The sequence below is a fragment of the Bubalus kerabau genome, chromosome 2, assembly GCF_029407905.1.
Source record: "Bubalus kerabau isolate K-KA32 ecotype Philippines breed swamp buffalo chromosome 2, PCC_UOA_SB_1v2, whole genome shotgun sequence".
Taxonomy (NCBI): domain Eukaryota; kingdom Metazoa; phylum Chordata; class Mammalia; order Artiodactyla; family Bovidae; genus Bubalus; species Bubalus kerabau.
Genome location: NC_073625.1, coordinates 89,559,229 through 89,573,018, shown reverse-complemented (window position 1 = coordinate 89,573,018; position 13,790 = coordinate 89,559,229). Strand labels below are relative to the sequence as shown.

At 39.5% G+C, this 13,790-nt stretch overlaps 1 protein-coding gene across 2 annotated transcripts in view; it reads left to right on the top strand.

The window, feature by feature from the left end:
• DCBLD2 (discoidin, CUB and LCCL domain containing 2) overlaps positions 1-13,790 on the top strand; it is an 84,434-nt gene that overhangs the window by 57,772 nt on the left and 12,872 nt on the right. For both annotated transcript variants that reach the window (XM_055567894.1, XM_055567893.1), the window contains 6 exons: positions 1,553-1,593; positions 3,006-3,221; positions 4,617-4,741; positions 7,457-7,607; positions 8,425-8,511; positions 8,658-8,783. In XM_055567894.1, the coding sequence (XP_055423869.1) occupies positions 1,553-1,593; positions 3,006-3,221; positions 4,617-4,741; positions 7,457-7,607; positions 8,425-8,511; positions 8,658-8,783 (746 nt within the window). The remainder of the gene's footprint in view (positions 1-1,552; positions 1,594-3,005; positions 3,222-4,616; positions 4,742-7,456; positions 7,608-8,424; positions 8,512-8,657; positions 8,784-13,790) is intronic.

Below are 13,790 nucleotides of genomic sequence, written 5' to 3'. Positions count from 1 at the left end.
TGATGGTGTTCATGAAATAATATTTGTGCGATAAGGACTCACGGGTATGTCCACGTCTGAGTGCACTGACGCACGCAGCCAAGGTTGTGCTCTCTTGGCTTGTTCTCCAGCTGAGAGGGTGGTAGTCACTTGGGGGAATGATTTCTTTCTTTCTGAGCATAGAAAGAGCCCAGAATGAGCGCAGAAGTTTATTGCCAAATCTTTACTTCATTTTAAAGATGAGAAGGCATAACTAACTACTCTGTTCCTTATGCCTGTGTGGCCCAAGATGGATTAAGATATTTGAAATACACTGAATAGAAGTCAAATTTTGACATAAATCAGAGATAGTACTATTATGAATCCCTGCCATCCCAAGAGAATATTGTAGGAATGTGTTTTCATTGTATTTATGATCTACTGTTTCACAAAACCTAAACTAGGTATCAAAGGTAGGAGGAGTTGAAACACTGAATAGAAGCATAGTATGGGTGATCTGTCCGTAAACCTTACATCTCAGACATGCCCAATCCTGCAGTGTAATCGAAACCAGCTTCTCTGTAGGTCCTGGGCCAGTTTCCTTCAGAAGTCCAGAGGCTCCACACTCAGGACAGTGGAGAGTTTTACTGTAGAAAGCCAGCGTCTCTGTCGCTTACTCTTTTTCGTTTTATTGACAACTTTTTAACCATGTAAAAACCATTCTAAGCTTTCTGACCACACAAAGCGGGCGACACCCGGACTGCCATTGGTCCATCTGTGCTATAGATAGAGTCAGCTACCTTTTCTCTTCTGGTTTCTTCTGGATAATTTTATGCAAATTGTTTCATTCCTTTCCTCTGTTCTACTTTTAGAAAGAATTTTTTTTTCATGAGTTCTTTCATTTTTTTTTTTTTTTTAAATAAAGGACAAGTCACATCCACTTGTAATGGTTTGAATGTTGTGCTGAAGGCAGACGTATACACTGCTGATTTGGATGGTTTTATCCCTCCAAGTTCCTCAGGGCCCCTTGACCTGCCACGTGGTGAACTAATCACTTGTCCACCCATGTGCTCTCCCCAAGCACCTTCCTGCCAGTTACAAAACCCAAATGCAGTGCTACCTTGTAGCACTGAAACATTGATTTCCTGTAACAAATGCAGTCTCTTCTTAGTAGCCAGCTTTTCTTGTTTGCCCCTGGAAACTTGAGCCTCTTTCTCTGAGAAGGTCACCTTTTGTTTTCTAGTCCCAAAAAGCAATTGCTGTAGAAACATTTTAGGAATGTGTTAATCTCCTATGTTAATATGAGAAAGAAATAGAATAAGTACTTATTAAAGGTTGCATGGGTACACTTGCATAATCATGTATGAAACTAGGCACTAGACACTTGAAGACAAAATTATTTATGCTGATTTCAGTAGTTGTTCTGCTTAATTAGAAATGTGACTTCTTTTTTGCTAGGAATAATAGCAGTTGACTAATATATAGCCATAGATGATTCTTAGTAAAATAAAAACAAGAAAGTTTTGCTAAGACAAATATGAGGAAGTAATGTGTGGTATATGAATGTCACCAAAAAAACCTTTCTCTCTTTCAGGGGACACTTATCTACAAGTCTTTTTACATTTAAGACAAGTGGTAAGCCTCTCATGGACTTCATAACTATTATGATTTATATAATAGCCATTTTTTTTTTGAACACGGTATGTCAGGCATTTTGCCAATTTCTAGGTTTTGTTTTTTGTTGTGATGGGTTTTTTGTTTTTGGGGGTTTTTTTTTTTTTGCACTTCCTCATTTAGTTACCACAGATAACTCTAGGAGAGAAAATAGATTGTAGCTGTTGTTCAGTCACTCAGTCGTGCCCAACTCTTTGTGACCCCATGGACTGGAGCACACCAGGTTTGCCTGACCTTCACCATCTCCCACAGATTGCTCAAACTCATGTCCATTGAGTTGGGGGTGCCATCCAACCATCCCATCCTCTGTCACTCACTTCTCCTCCTGCCTTTTGTCTCCTGCATCAGGGTCTTTTCCAGTGAGTCGATTCTCCACATCAGGTGGCCATATTATTGGAGCTTCAGCATCAGTCCTTCCAATGAACATTCAGGGTTGATTTCCTTTAGGATAAAATAGATAATAATTTAATGAATAGAATAAACTGGAGGTTTTATATTAATAGAGAAATGATCAAGTGACCATGGAAGTTTCCTAAGAAAAAGGGATTTTTTTTTTTAATATATCTGAAGTGATTAATCAACAGAAAATATTAAGTGCCTTTTTTCATTTGTCACCAGACACTCTTCTGGTGCTAGTGAAACAAAAGTGAGCAGAATTTACATTCTGGTAGTGAGATATGGACAATGAACAGTGGATAAGTAAATGAATGTTTATAATGTACTGTCTATAACATTATAGAAGATGTGGGAAATAAGGCAAGGAGAGAGGACAGACAGTGCAGGAGGGACTGGTTGGAAGTTTGAAGTGGGTTGGGGCAGGCCTCATGGAGAAGGTGACATCTGAGCAACACCTGGAGGAGTAGGGGAGCCTGTTGCCCACTGAGGAAAGTGTCCCAGGGAGAGGGTAAGGTGGCACCAGTAACTAGTGGTTATTGCTGTGAATGGGCTTCTCAGGTGGCTCAGTGATAAATAATATGCCTGCCAATGCAGGAGATACAGGAGACACAGGTTTGATCCCTGGGTCAGGAAGAACCTATGGAGGAGGAAATAGCAACCCACTCCAGTATTCTTGCCTGGAGAATTCCATGGACAGAGGAGCCTGGTGGGCTACAGTACATGGAGTAGCAAAGAGTCGGACATGACTGAGCACACTCACATGCATTGCTGTGAGTAAATATGTCTGTATGTTCTCTGATGAAACACAAAGACACCCAAGAAGCATTTGCCTGCTTTTGAAATCCTCTAGTATAGGCAGGCTATTGTCAGCATAGTGAATGTTAATTAAAGGTACAATTCAGAGTTTCCAATGAATAAGTATTTATAGCTTTTTGAGTTTATGTCTGGAAACCGAATTACTTTCTTCTTTGTTTCAGGTTGTTATGGAACACTGGGCATGGAATCTGGCGTGATCGCTGATGCTCAAATAACAGCATCATCTGTGTTGGAGTGGACGGACCACACAGGACAAGAGAACAGCTGGAAACCTGAAAAGGCCAGGCTGAAAAAACCTGGACCTCCTTGGGCTGCTTTTGCCACTGATGAATATCAGTGGTTGCAAGTAGATCTGAATAAGGAAAAGAAGATCACAGGTAAAAGAGACAGAATTTTCTAGACAATTTATAATGCTGATTTCATTTGAAAACCTGGTGACATGTAAGAATTTCATGGAGAATTTGGTCACTGCAAATTTAATTATATGATTTTAAGTTTAGTTCTGGAGAGAGAAATGGCTACCCACTCCACTATTCTTGCCTGGAGAATGCCACAGACAGAGGAGCCTAGCAGGCTACAGTCCATGGGGTCACAAGAGTCGCACACGACTTAGCGACTAAACCACCACCACCAAGTTTAGTTTCAGTCAGTCAGTTCAGTCGCTCAGTCATGTCCGACTCTGCGACCCCAGGAATCGCAGCACGCCAGGCCTCCCTGTCCATCACCAACTCTCGGAGTTCACTCAGACTCACGTCCATCGAGTCAGTGATGCCATCCAGCCATCTCATCCTCTGGCGTCCCCTTCTCCTCCTGCCCCTAATCCCTCCCAGCATCAGAGTCTTTTCCAATGAGTCAACTCTTCGCGTGAGGTGGCCAAAGTACTGGAGTTTCAGCTTTAGCATCATTCCTTCCAAAGAACACCCAGGGCTGATCTCCTTTTACTGGTATTAATATGACCAAAGAAGGTTTTATAAAACATTGCAAAGGAGAGGAGTTGGTATTTGATTCTTATTAGTTTTTCTTTTCATTGTAGTAAGTTTTTTTTTTAGGGTAGTGTTTGAGTAAAGGGATCTTGAGGCATCTGAAATAACCATCTCCTACAGTCATTAAGTGGAGAAGGGAATGGCAACCCACTTCAGTGTTCTTGCCTAGAGAATCCCATGGACAGAGGAGCTTGCAGGGCTACAATCGTGGGGTCACAAAGAGTCAGACACGACTTGGTGACTAAACAGCAACAACAGTCATTAAGAGAAGTTTGTGTTCAATGAGTCCATTTTAAGTGCTACAGATAATATCCCACATGTGCCAAGTATAAATTTAATTATTTACAGCAACTTAACAAAGAGTTGGACACGACTGAGCGACTGAACTGAACTGAACTGAACAAATGGTCAGAATATTTGGTTAGGATTGCTTTAGATAATTTTGTTAAAATTTATTTTGCTTTGGTACTAAAAATAATGCCAATAATCTTTATTCATTCCCAGGAAGTCATTCTTTTTCAGTAAGTGAGCAGTATTTTGCAGTGACATGAATACAGGCTGCCAAAATACAATAGTCCTTTCCTTATATGTGGTCATAATTCTTCCTGTCCCTCCAAGGGAACAAAGCCAAGGAGTAGTTCCTATCAGGATGAAACCTTGCCCTTAGCTATGGTCCTGTGCCACAGACAGAACTGTTTGAATGGTACATTTTAGGTGTTAATGCTTCAGTGATGAACAAACTTCAAGGATCAGACTGTGAGCTCTAATGAATGACCTTCCTATTCCTAGGCATTGTGACTACCGGCTCCACCATGGTGGAGCACAATTACTACGTGTCAGCCTACAAGATTCTATACAGTGCTGATGGGCAGAGGTGGACTGTGTACAGAGAGCCTGGTGTGGACCAGGATAAGGTAAAATGATCACTAAAGTATTTCTAAAGAGCATTTTAAGAAGAGGGTGATGGGTAGGTGTGGCCTTTGCAATAAGCCACAGAAGCTCTTCCTTTGTGATACTAAAAATTAAATATCATTTGGTCTTACTCTGCCCTCTCCTGGTTATTTTAGGTAGTGTTGGTTACTGGGCTTCCCCTGGTGGCTCAGCTGGTCAAGAATCCACCTGCAATGTGGAAGACCTGAGTTTGATCCCTGGGTTGGGAATATCCCCTGGAGGAGGGCATAGGAATCCCCTCAGTAATCTTGCTTGGAGAATGGAGGGCTATAGTCCATAGGGTCACAAAGAGTTGGACACGATTGAGTGACTAAGCATAGCACAATTATTAGCCTTACCCTTCTAACATGGTTAGGACATTGTCAGGGCTTCTGGGTCCTATTTGATGATTGTAAGGGTAAGTACTTCCTTGATTTCTTTTTCCAGTATTAATTAAATTGTTTAAATAATTTATTATTTCTTATAATTAATTAATTTCTTATCTTTAAAAAACTTTTCTTATCAATCCACAGAATGATGGTGAGCCTAATTTGTTCCTAGATTTCTACTCTGTAGGCAAGGTGAAGGGGGTGCAGAGGATAAGGCAGAAGGGCGTTAAATTATACGATACAGAAAGGTCATTTCAAGATCTTACCAACATTTGTTGTAAAAAACAACTGTTTTTTTTCTACCTGGAGAATTTCCTCATCTTATTTTTTAGTTAGCCAAAAATGGCAGTTCTGTAATGTGCCAGAACAGATGCTGAGGGGTAGAGAGAGAATAGCAGAGGTGGCTCTCAACTGGAGGTCAGTTTCTTTCACCTGGGCTCCCGGTCTTGATCCACCCACCGCAAGGGGTCCCTGTCCCCAGGGAAGGTGACTGCCTCTCATCTGGAATTGAATTACGAGCACATTTTTTCAATGAAACCTCCCCATGAGTTTTGTTTTGATTTTACGATACTGCCAGTTCTCTGTCATATATATGGTATGCTAACATGTTCACTCGCCACTTATCTCTCTGTTCAAAAAACTCCAGGGGTTCCTTTTAGTCTTTCATCTGGATCTAAACTCTTCAGCTGTTATTCAAGGCCTTCCCTCTTCTCTTCTACTTGATGTCACATGAACTTCACCTTTAGTGAGCCTCCACCCCTTGAAGCAAATAACAATATTGTCCCTGTATATAAAACTTATTTCTGCTTAATGCCCCCAAACTTGACAAATTTTTACTATTAGCACATCCATATTTATTTGTATGCTGCTGCTGCTGCTGCTAAGTCACTTCAGTTGTGTCCGACTCTGAGCGACCCCACAGACGGCAGCCCACCAGGCTCCCCCATCCCTGGGATTCTCCAGGCAAGAACACTGGAGTGGGTTGCCATTTCCTTCTCCAATGCATGAAAGTGAAAAGTGAAAGTGAAGTCACTCAGTCGTGTCTGACTCTTTGCGACCCCATGGACTGCAGCCTACTAGGCTCCTCCGTCCATGGGATTTCCCAGGCAAGAGTACTGGAGTGGGGTGCCATTGCCTTCTCCATTTATTTGTATAGTAATATTTGTTATACTTGTGAATTAATTTTTATAATCATAAGTATTATCAATGCTTATATTTTAAAAACGTCTTAACAAAGTTCTGAAAAAATATTTTTGGCTTCTTTTTTGAAAGATAATTTCACTGGGTTTAGAGTTCTAGGTTGGGACTTCCCACATGGCTCAGTGGTAAAGAAGCCACCTTCCAGTGCAAGAGACACAGGATACATCCGTTCAGTTCCTGGGTTGGGAAGATCCCTGTAGTAGGAAATGGCAGCCTACTCCAGTATTCTTGCCTGGGAAAGCCCATGGACAGAGGAACCTGGTGGGCTAAAGTCCATGGGGTGACAAAGAGTTGGACACGAATTAGCGACTAAACCACCTCCTATAGGTTCAGAGTTCTTACCTGTAAAGTGAGGAAGTGGCCTGGCTTATCAGTTCTGACCTGCTTTTCTGCTGTGACACACATAGCTATTCTGCGATGCAGTTAGGTTACTTGGAAATCATGTGATCTTTTCAAGGCTTACATTTTTGTGTTGTTAGGCAAGACCTGAGCAGCTTTAGTTCTCATCTTTCCCGACTACTGAGACAGTATAGTTCTAAGAACTCAACCCGGTATCCTTTGTCTGTGAGGTTTTCTCACTCTCCGCTGGCAGAGAAATGGGAACTGTGCTTATACAGTTTCTCCAGTAGGTGGAGATATATATCCCTTATGTGTTTACTAGTGTGTTCACTTTCAGTCAATTTATTGAGAGAAAAATTATGAAAAATACACAGTAAAGCATTTCCTCTAAGACCTCAAATGTTCAATTATTCTTTACTTTATAAATTTATTTAAATAGCTGATGATTCCACAGGAATTATTAATACAATATACTGTGCACTGCAATTAAAACCTCCTCAAATTGCCAAGTTGGAACTTTTGTTATGTTTTTAAGTCATTTAAAATGATTTTTATATTCAGTATTTCCTTTTATGAAATTTTATGAAGAATGTGCAGCTTCTTAATAGTTTTTCCAAATTATGATTTATTTTCATACAAATTAATGCTTCTTGTCATACTTTGCAGAGCTCATTTAAGGCCCAGAGCAAAACTCAAAAACATGTTTCAGTGGAGCAGTTTAGCCCTGGCCTCTGTTGATGTAAAATACCAATTTTTTGTTGTTTTTTAAAGATATTTCAAGGAAACAAAGATTATCACCAGGATGTGCGTAATAACTTTTTGCCACCAATTATTGCACGTTTTATTAGAGTGAATCCTACCCAATGGCAGCAGAAAATTGCCATGAAAATGGAACTGCTTGGATGTCAATTTATTCCTAAAGGTAATTCAACAATATGTTTAAGGCATCTTGTTTTCATTGCATTAACTAAAAATGACTTCGCTGTTCTCTGAGAAACTAATAATAATGTACTTATCCTGTAGTTATCATATCTTCTTAAAGGGATTTTTAAAAAGAAATAGTTATCCCTATTAACTATCATATTAGATATCAAACTGGTTTCTAAAGTTACAGGTGGAAGAAGAAAGAGCATCATTGATGAGACAAAGCAAAGAGTTGGATTTCCAAATGTAGTCTCAACCTTAATCATTTATAATCAGGTCTCATGTAGTAGAATATTTCCATCATTTAAGCACTTGATGATGGTAACAGTCATCTTAGCCTAAGTACATTTTACTTTTAATAAATTAAAAGTAGGAATAACTTCCATCGAAATTATATGATATTTTAATACTTTGTTTACTATTATATCCCCCCAAACTACCATAGTGCTGACACATAGTAGGCCCTCCATAAATATTTATTAAATGAGTTGAATGAATAGTAAGTATATATATTGTGACAACTTTTTTATAGCTTTATCCTTTCAACATTCTCTATCCTTTCAATATCATCTGGTATTCTCCTTCCTAAGAAGATTCTTTTTGGACAATTTGATTATTTAAAAAACTCAGAAATCAAAGTATATTTGTGCATTTACTGCAGAGTACATGTATCGTTCTGACATCTTTCTCTGAGATTTAAAGTTACTGTGCAAAACTAAGTACTGTGGGAAATATTAAAGACATTTAAAATTACTATTTTTTAACTATGATTTATGTAAGCAAAACGTAGAAACTTTTCTAAACCATTTTTCAAGGTCGTCCTCCAAAACTTACTCAACCTCCACCTCCTCGGAGCAGCAATGACCTCAGAAATACTACAACCCCTCCAAAAATAGCCAAAGGTATGCCTCCTTTAAAAGTGAGCATTCAGTATTCCCTAGTTTTGTGGTATAATTTTCCATAAATATGTTAAAAGCATTATAAAGTAACTATTTTAATCAAGTTGGTATAGATAAAAGAATAAAGAGTTTTTAAAATTTTTTTCAAGGTCGTGCCCCCAAATTTACTCAACCACTACAACCTCGAAGTAGCAATGAATTTCCTACACAGACAGAGCAGACAACTGCCACTCCTGAAATCAAAAACACTACCGTAACTCCAAATGTGACCAAAGGTATGCAAACCCGAAAATTAATACCTGTTTATAGGAGTGAATTTTTTTGTTTTTAACAAGTTTTCAGGAACATCTCCAGCTTTTAAACCTTCAAAGTTTTTTCCCCCTTGTTTTTGAAGTATTGCAAAAAGTTCAACTCCATACCTTAAAGAAAAAACTGGCTGCATTGTTAAGTTCTGTTATCTGTTACAATGTAAAATGATTCTTTAAATATTTAGAGCTGGCTGCTGTATTCTAGGTTCTCAGCCTCAAGTTCTCAGCCACTACCCCCACCCATGACCATGTACCCCAAGAGGAATTTAGGATGGAGAAAAACAGAATACTGACTCTATAAACAGTTACTGCTGCTGCGTCACTTCAGTCGTGTCTGACTCTGTGTGACCCCATAGACAGCAGCCCACCAGGCTTCCCCGTCCCTGGGATTCTCCAGGCAAGAACACTGGAGTGGGTTGCCATTTCCTTCTCCATTGCATGAAAGTGAAAAGTGAAAGTGAAGTCGCTCAGTCGTGTCCAACTCTAGCGACCCCATGGACTGCAGCCTACCTGGCTCCTCCGTCCATGGGATTTTCCAGGCAAGAGTACTGGAGTGGGGTGCCATTGCCTTCTCCGCTAAACAGTTAAGATATATATTAATGAATAATTTCAGTGAGCTCAGACTCTTGCATCTTTCCCTACATAGAAAAGCATTACAATCATTAATTAGATGATAAAGTTATCATCTAAAATAATTAACTTTAGATGATAAAGGAATCATAAAATTCCTTTTGTGATTTTTTTCCCTTCTATAACTATAAATACATGGAGCCTCAGCCTTAGAAAGAAAATTTTTCTAAAAATAACTAAAACCATAACAAGAAGCAAACTTTTTTCTGATTGTATATTAATTTGTTAGATAGGGATTTGGTAGCAAAAAGGGAAGAAGAAAAATAACAAAAGGTTTGGTGAAAATTAATATACTTTTTTAAAAAAAAATATAAAAGATACTGTTAACATTTATTTTAAAAATTTGGTCTCTGTTTTTTAAATACTTATAGTTACTTTTTAAGATGACAAATACTGTTTTCCAATTTACTTTCAAGCTTGTTGTTTATTATTGTTATATAAAATGTTAACATATATAAGCATACTAGTTTTTGATTTTACTAGTTGAAAACAAAATTTCAGTTGAGTTCAGGAAAAAAAACATCACATCAATGCCATTAAGGAATTGATTTCAGTGTTGACAGATAAAAAGCACCCTAATCTTCAGGACAATGCAGAGAAGAGAAAGCATCCATTCAGAGTAACTTAATACAATTTTAATCATTCTCATTTTCTGAAAATTTGTCTGTATTCAGATAGCTTTCTACAACTTTCCACATCAGTTTCCTTCGTATCTTCTAAAGTATTCCCAAAGAGACCTGTGTCTTTCTCGTGCTGCAGGGAGGCTAGTGTTGATTGAAAAAAAAAAACAAAAAACTTACAACCTAAAAGTTGAGAATTGTGTTTTATGCAGGTTCTTACTGAGGACTGTAGTCTGGGATGCAGCCTCTCAGGTAGTTCTATGAAACTGTTCTAAAGACATAAAGGAGGAGCTGGGATATATAGGAATTTTTGCTGGGGAAAAAAAGATAAAAAAACAAGACATCTAAAGTTAATGGTTTTAATGCTTTTCTATGTAGGGGAAGATGCAAGAGTCTGAGCTCACTGAAATTACTCATTAATATGTATCTTAACTGTTTAGAGTCAGTATTCCAATTTTCTCCATCCTAAATTCCTCTGGGGGTACATGGTCATGGGTGGGGGGCAGTGGCTGAGAACATGAGGCAACACTCTGATTACTGAAATGGCGAGCAACATTTATTTTGTCCACTTTAGAAAGAAGCAAGAGTTGACAGAGACAAGAAATTTCAGCATCCCACAAAGAGCTTCAATTTACAGAAACCATGCGTTTGGGTGGAATCCCAGACCACATACCATATGGAAGAACAGTCATTTTTAAGTGTTGCTCATCTTAAAATCTGATTATAGAATTTTTAAATCTTAGGACTAAAATTGTTCTTAAAGCATTTTATTCTGGAACTAGGGTCCATGTAATCTTTAAAAGACTAACAAAGAGCATACTAATCAAAGAACATTTTTGATTGAAGACCTCCTGTCTCCTTTTCTTTGAAATAGTACTGTATAGAATTTATTATTTTTTGAACCTAAGCATATATTGTAATAATACTACCTCTGATTAAGTCAAACAGTATCCATCTGAGCCTGACTATTTTCTCTACAGTTTCACACATTTTGGGGATAAAGCACTTATGCTTTTCTAATGTCTTAGTCCTTTCTATCCTGAGTCATGATTTCTGTTGTATGCCCTTCTCCGTTCTCCATTTTTACATCCAGTCTAAGAGTGATGCTGGTGAAAATCACATCATGGTCAGATTTGTGCTGCTCTAACATCAGGGTCCTCCCTCAGTACCAGCTGGTGGTCTTTCTGTTTCCCTGGTTAGTTCTTCTGTCTGTTCCCAACAGTAGCTGTTAGAAACATTCTCTGTATCTTTCAAACCCTTGACCCAGAGATCCTCACTCACTCTCCGTTACATCTTCCACTTCACAAAGTAGAAGCCATTTGAAGGGCACTTCAGTGGAACCTTTTTCTGGAACCTGCATACTCATCCATTTCCCGTCCATCCTACTTCTCAGAGGCCTGGTGTTATGGATTATCTTCTCCCTTCCTGAATCTTCAGGCTCGCTCTTTCTTTGGGTTATGATGATATGGAGTAAAGGAGATGCAGGTCTGGAGCTTCCCACCCAGTAAATATCAGCAGTTGTTGCTGTCGTCACCCTCATGGCCAGGAGGAGGCTAAGGAGTGGAGAAAGCAACCAGCTTCCCAGATGACCTTTGCTGTTGTTCAGTCACTCAGTCATTTCTGACTCTTTGCGACCCCAAGGTCTACAACATGCCAGGCTTCCCTGTCCTTCATTGTCTCCCGGAGTTTGCTCAAACTCGTGTTTGCTGAGTTGGCAATGCTACCCAACCGTCTCATGCTCTGTTTGTCCCCTTCTCCTTCTGCCCTCAAACTTTCCCAACATCAGGGTCTTTTCCAGTGAGTTGGCTCTTCACATCAAGTGGTCAAAGTATTGGAGCTTCAGGTTCAGCATCAGTCCTTCCAATGAATAGTCAGGGTTGATTTCCTTTATGATTGACTGGTTTGATCTCCTTGATTCTTGATCTCCAAGGGACTCTCAAGAATTTTCTCTAGCACCACAATTCAAAAACATCAACTCTTCGGCGCTCAGCCTTCTTTATGGTCCAACTCTCAACATCCATACATGACTACTGGGAAAACCATAGCTTTGACTGTTGAACCTTTGTCAGGAAAGTGATGTTTCTGCTTTTTAATACACTGTTTAGTTTTGTCATAACTTTTCTTCCAAGGAGCAAGCGTCTTTTAATTTTGTGGCTGCAGTCACTGTTCACAGTAATTTTGGAGCCCAAGAAATAAAATCTGCCACTGTTTCCATTGTTTCCCCATCTATTTGCCATGAATTGATGGGATCAGATGCCTTGCCATCATCTTAATCGTTTTTTGAACATTGTTTTAAGCCAGATTTTTCACTCTCCTATTTCATCTTCATCAAGAGGCTCTTTAATTCCTTTTCACTTTCTGCCGTAAGGGTGGTATCATCTGCATATCTGAGGTTGTTGATATTTCTCCCGTTAATCTTGATTCCAGCTTGTGATTCATCCAACCCAGTGTTTTGCATGATGTACTCCGCGTACAGGTTAAGTAAGCAGGGTGACAATGCATAGCCTTGACGTACTCCTTTCCCAGTTTTGAACCAGATGACCTTGTTGTTCAGTCGCCCAGTCATGTCCAACTCTTTGTGACTCCATGGACTGCAGCACACCAGGCCTCTGTGTCCCTCACCATCTCCCAGAGTTTGCCCAAGTTCACGTCCACCATCTCATCCTCTGATGCCCTCTTCTCCTGCCCTCAATCTTTCCCAGCATCAGGAACTTTTCCAATGAGTCATGTGTTCACATCAGATGACCAATATACTGGAGCTTCAGCTTCAGTATCAGTCCTTCCAGTGACTATTCAAGGTTGATCTCTCTTAAGATTCACTGGTTTGATCTCCTTGCTGCCTGCAGGACTTTCAGGAGTCTTCTCCAGCACCACAGTTTGAAGACATCAATTCTTTGGTGCCCATGGGACTTTCAGGAGTCTTCTCCAACACCACAGTCTGAAGGCATCAATTCTTTGGCATTCTGCTTTCTTTATGGTTCTGCTCTCAAAACTGTACCTAACCACTGGGAAGGCCATAGCCTTGACTATATGGACCTTTGTTGGCAGAGTGATGTCTCTGCTTTTCAACACACTGTCTAGGTTTGTCATTACTTTCCTACCAAGAAGCAGTTGTCTTCTGATTTCATAGCTGGACTCACCATCTGCAGTGATTTTGGAGCCCAAGATGAGGAAATCTGTCACTGTTTCCACCTTTTCCCCTTCTGTTTGCCATGTAGTAATGGGGCCAGATGCCATGATCTTAGTTTTTTTTTTAATATTTAGTCTTAAGCCAGCTCTTTCACTCTCCTCCTTCACCCTCATCAAGGGGCTCTTTAGTTCCTCTTCGCTTTTTGACATTAGAGTGGTATCATGTGCTTATCATGAGGTTGTTGATATTTTTCTCGCCTATTTTGGTTCCCGCTTGTAACCCATCCAGCCTGGCATTTCTCATGATGTGCTCAGTGTATAGCTTAAACAAACAGGGCAACAGCAGACAGCCCTGTCTTACTCCTTTCTTGATCAGTTGTTCCATACAGATGACCTTAAGCAGACCATTTTCTACCCAGAATTCTTTATCTATAGAGTGAGATCACTTAATCCCCTTATTAAGTGATAAGTGATTAAGTGATCTCCAAGTTCCCGCAGGCTCCAGCATTGTGTTGGTTTCTGCCTTGTTCATACATGCATTTGGTTTCAATACTTAATACTATTTGCAGAATACCTCATGTGAAATGCCAGTCTG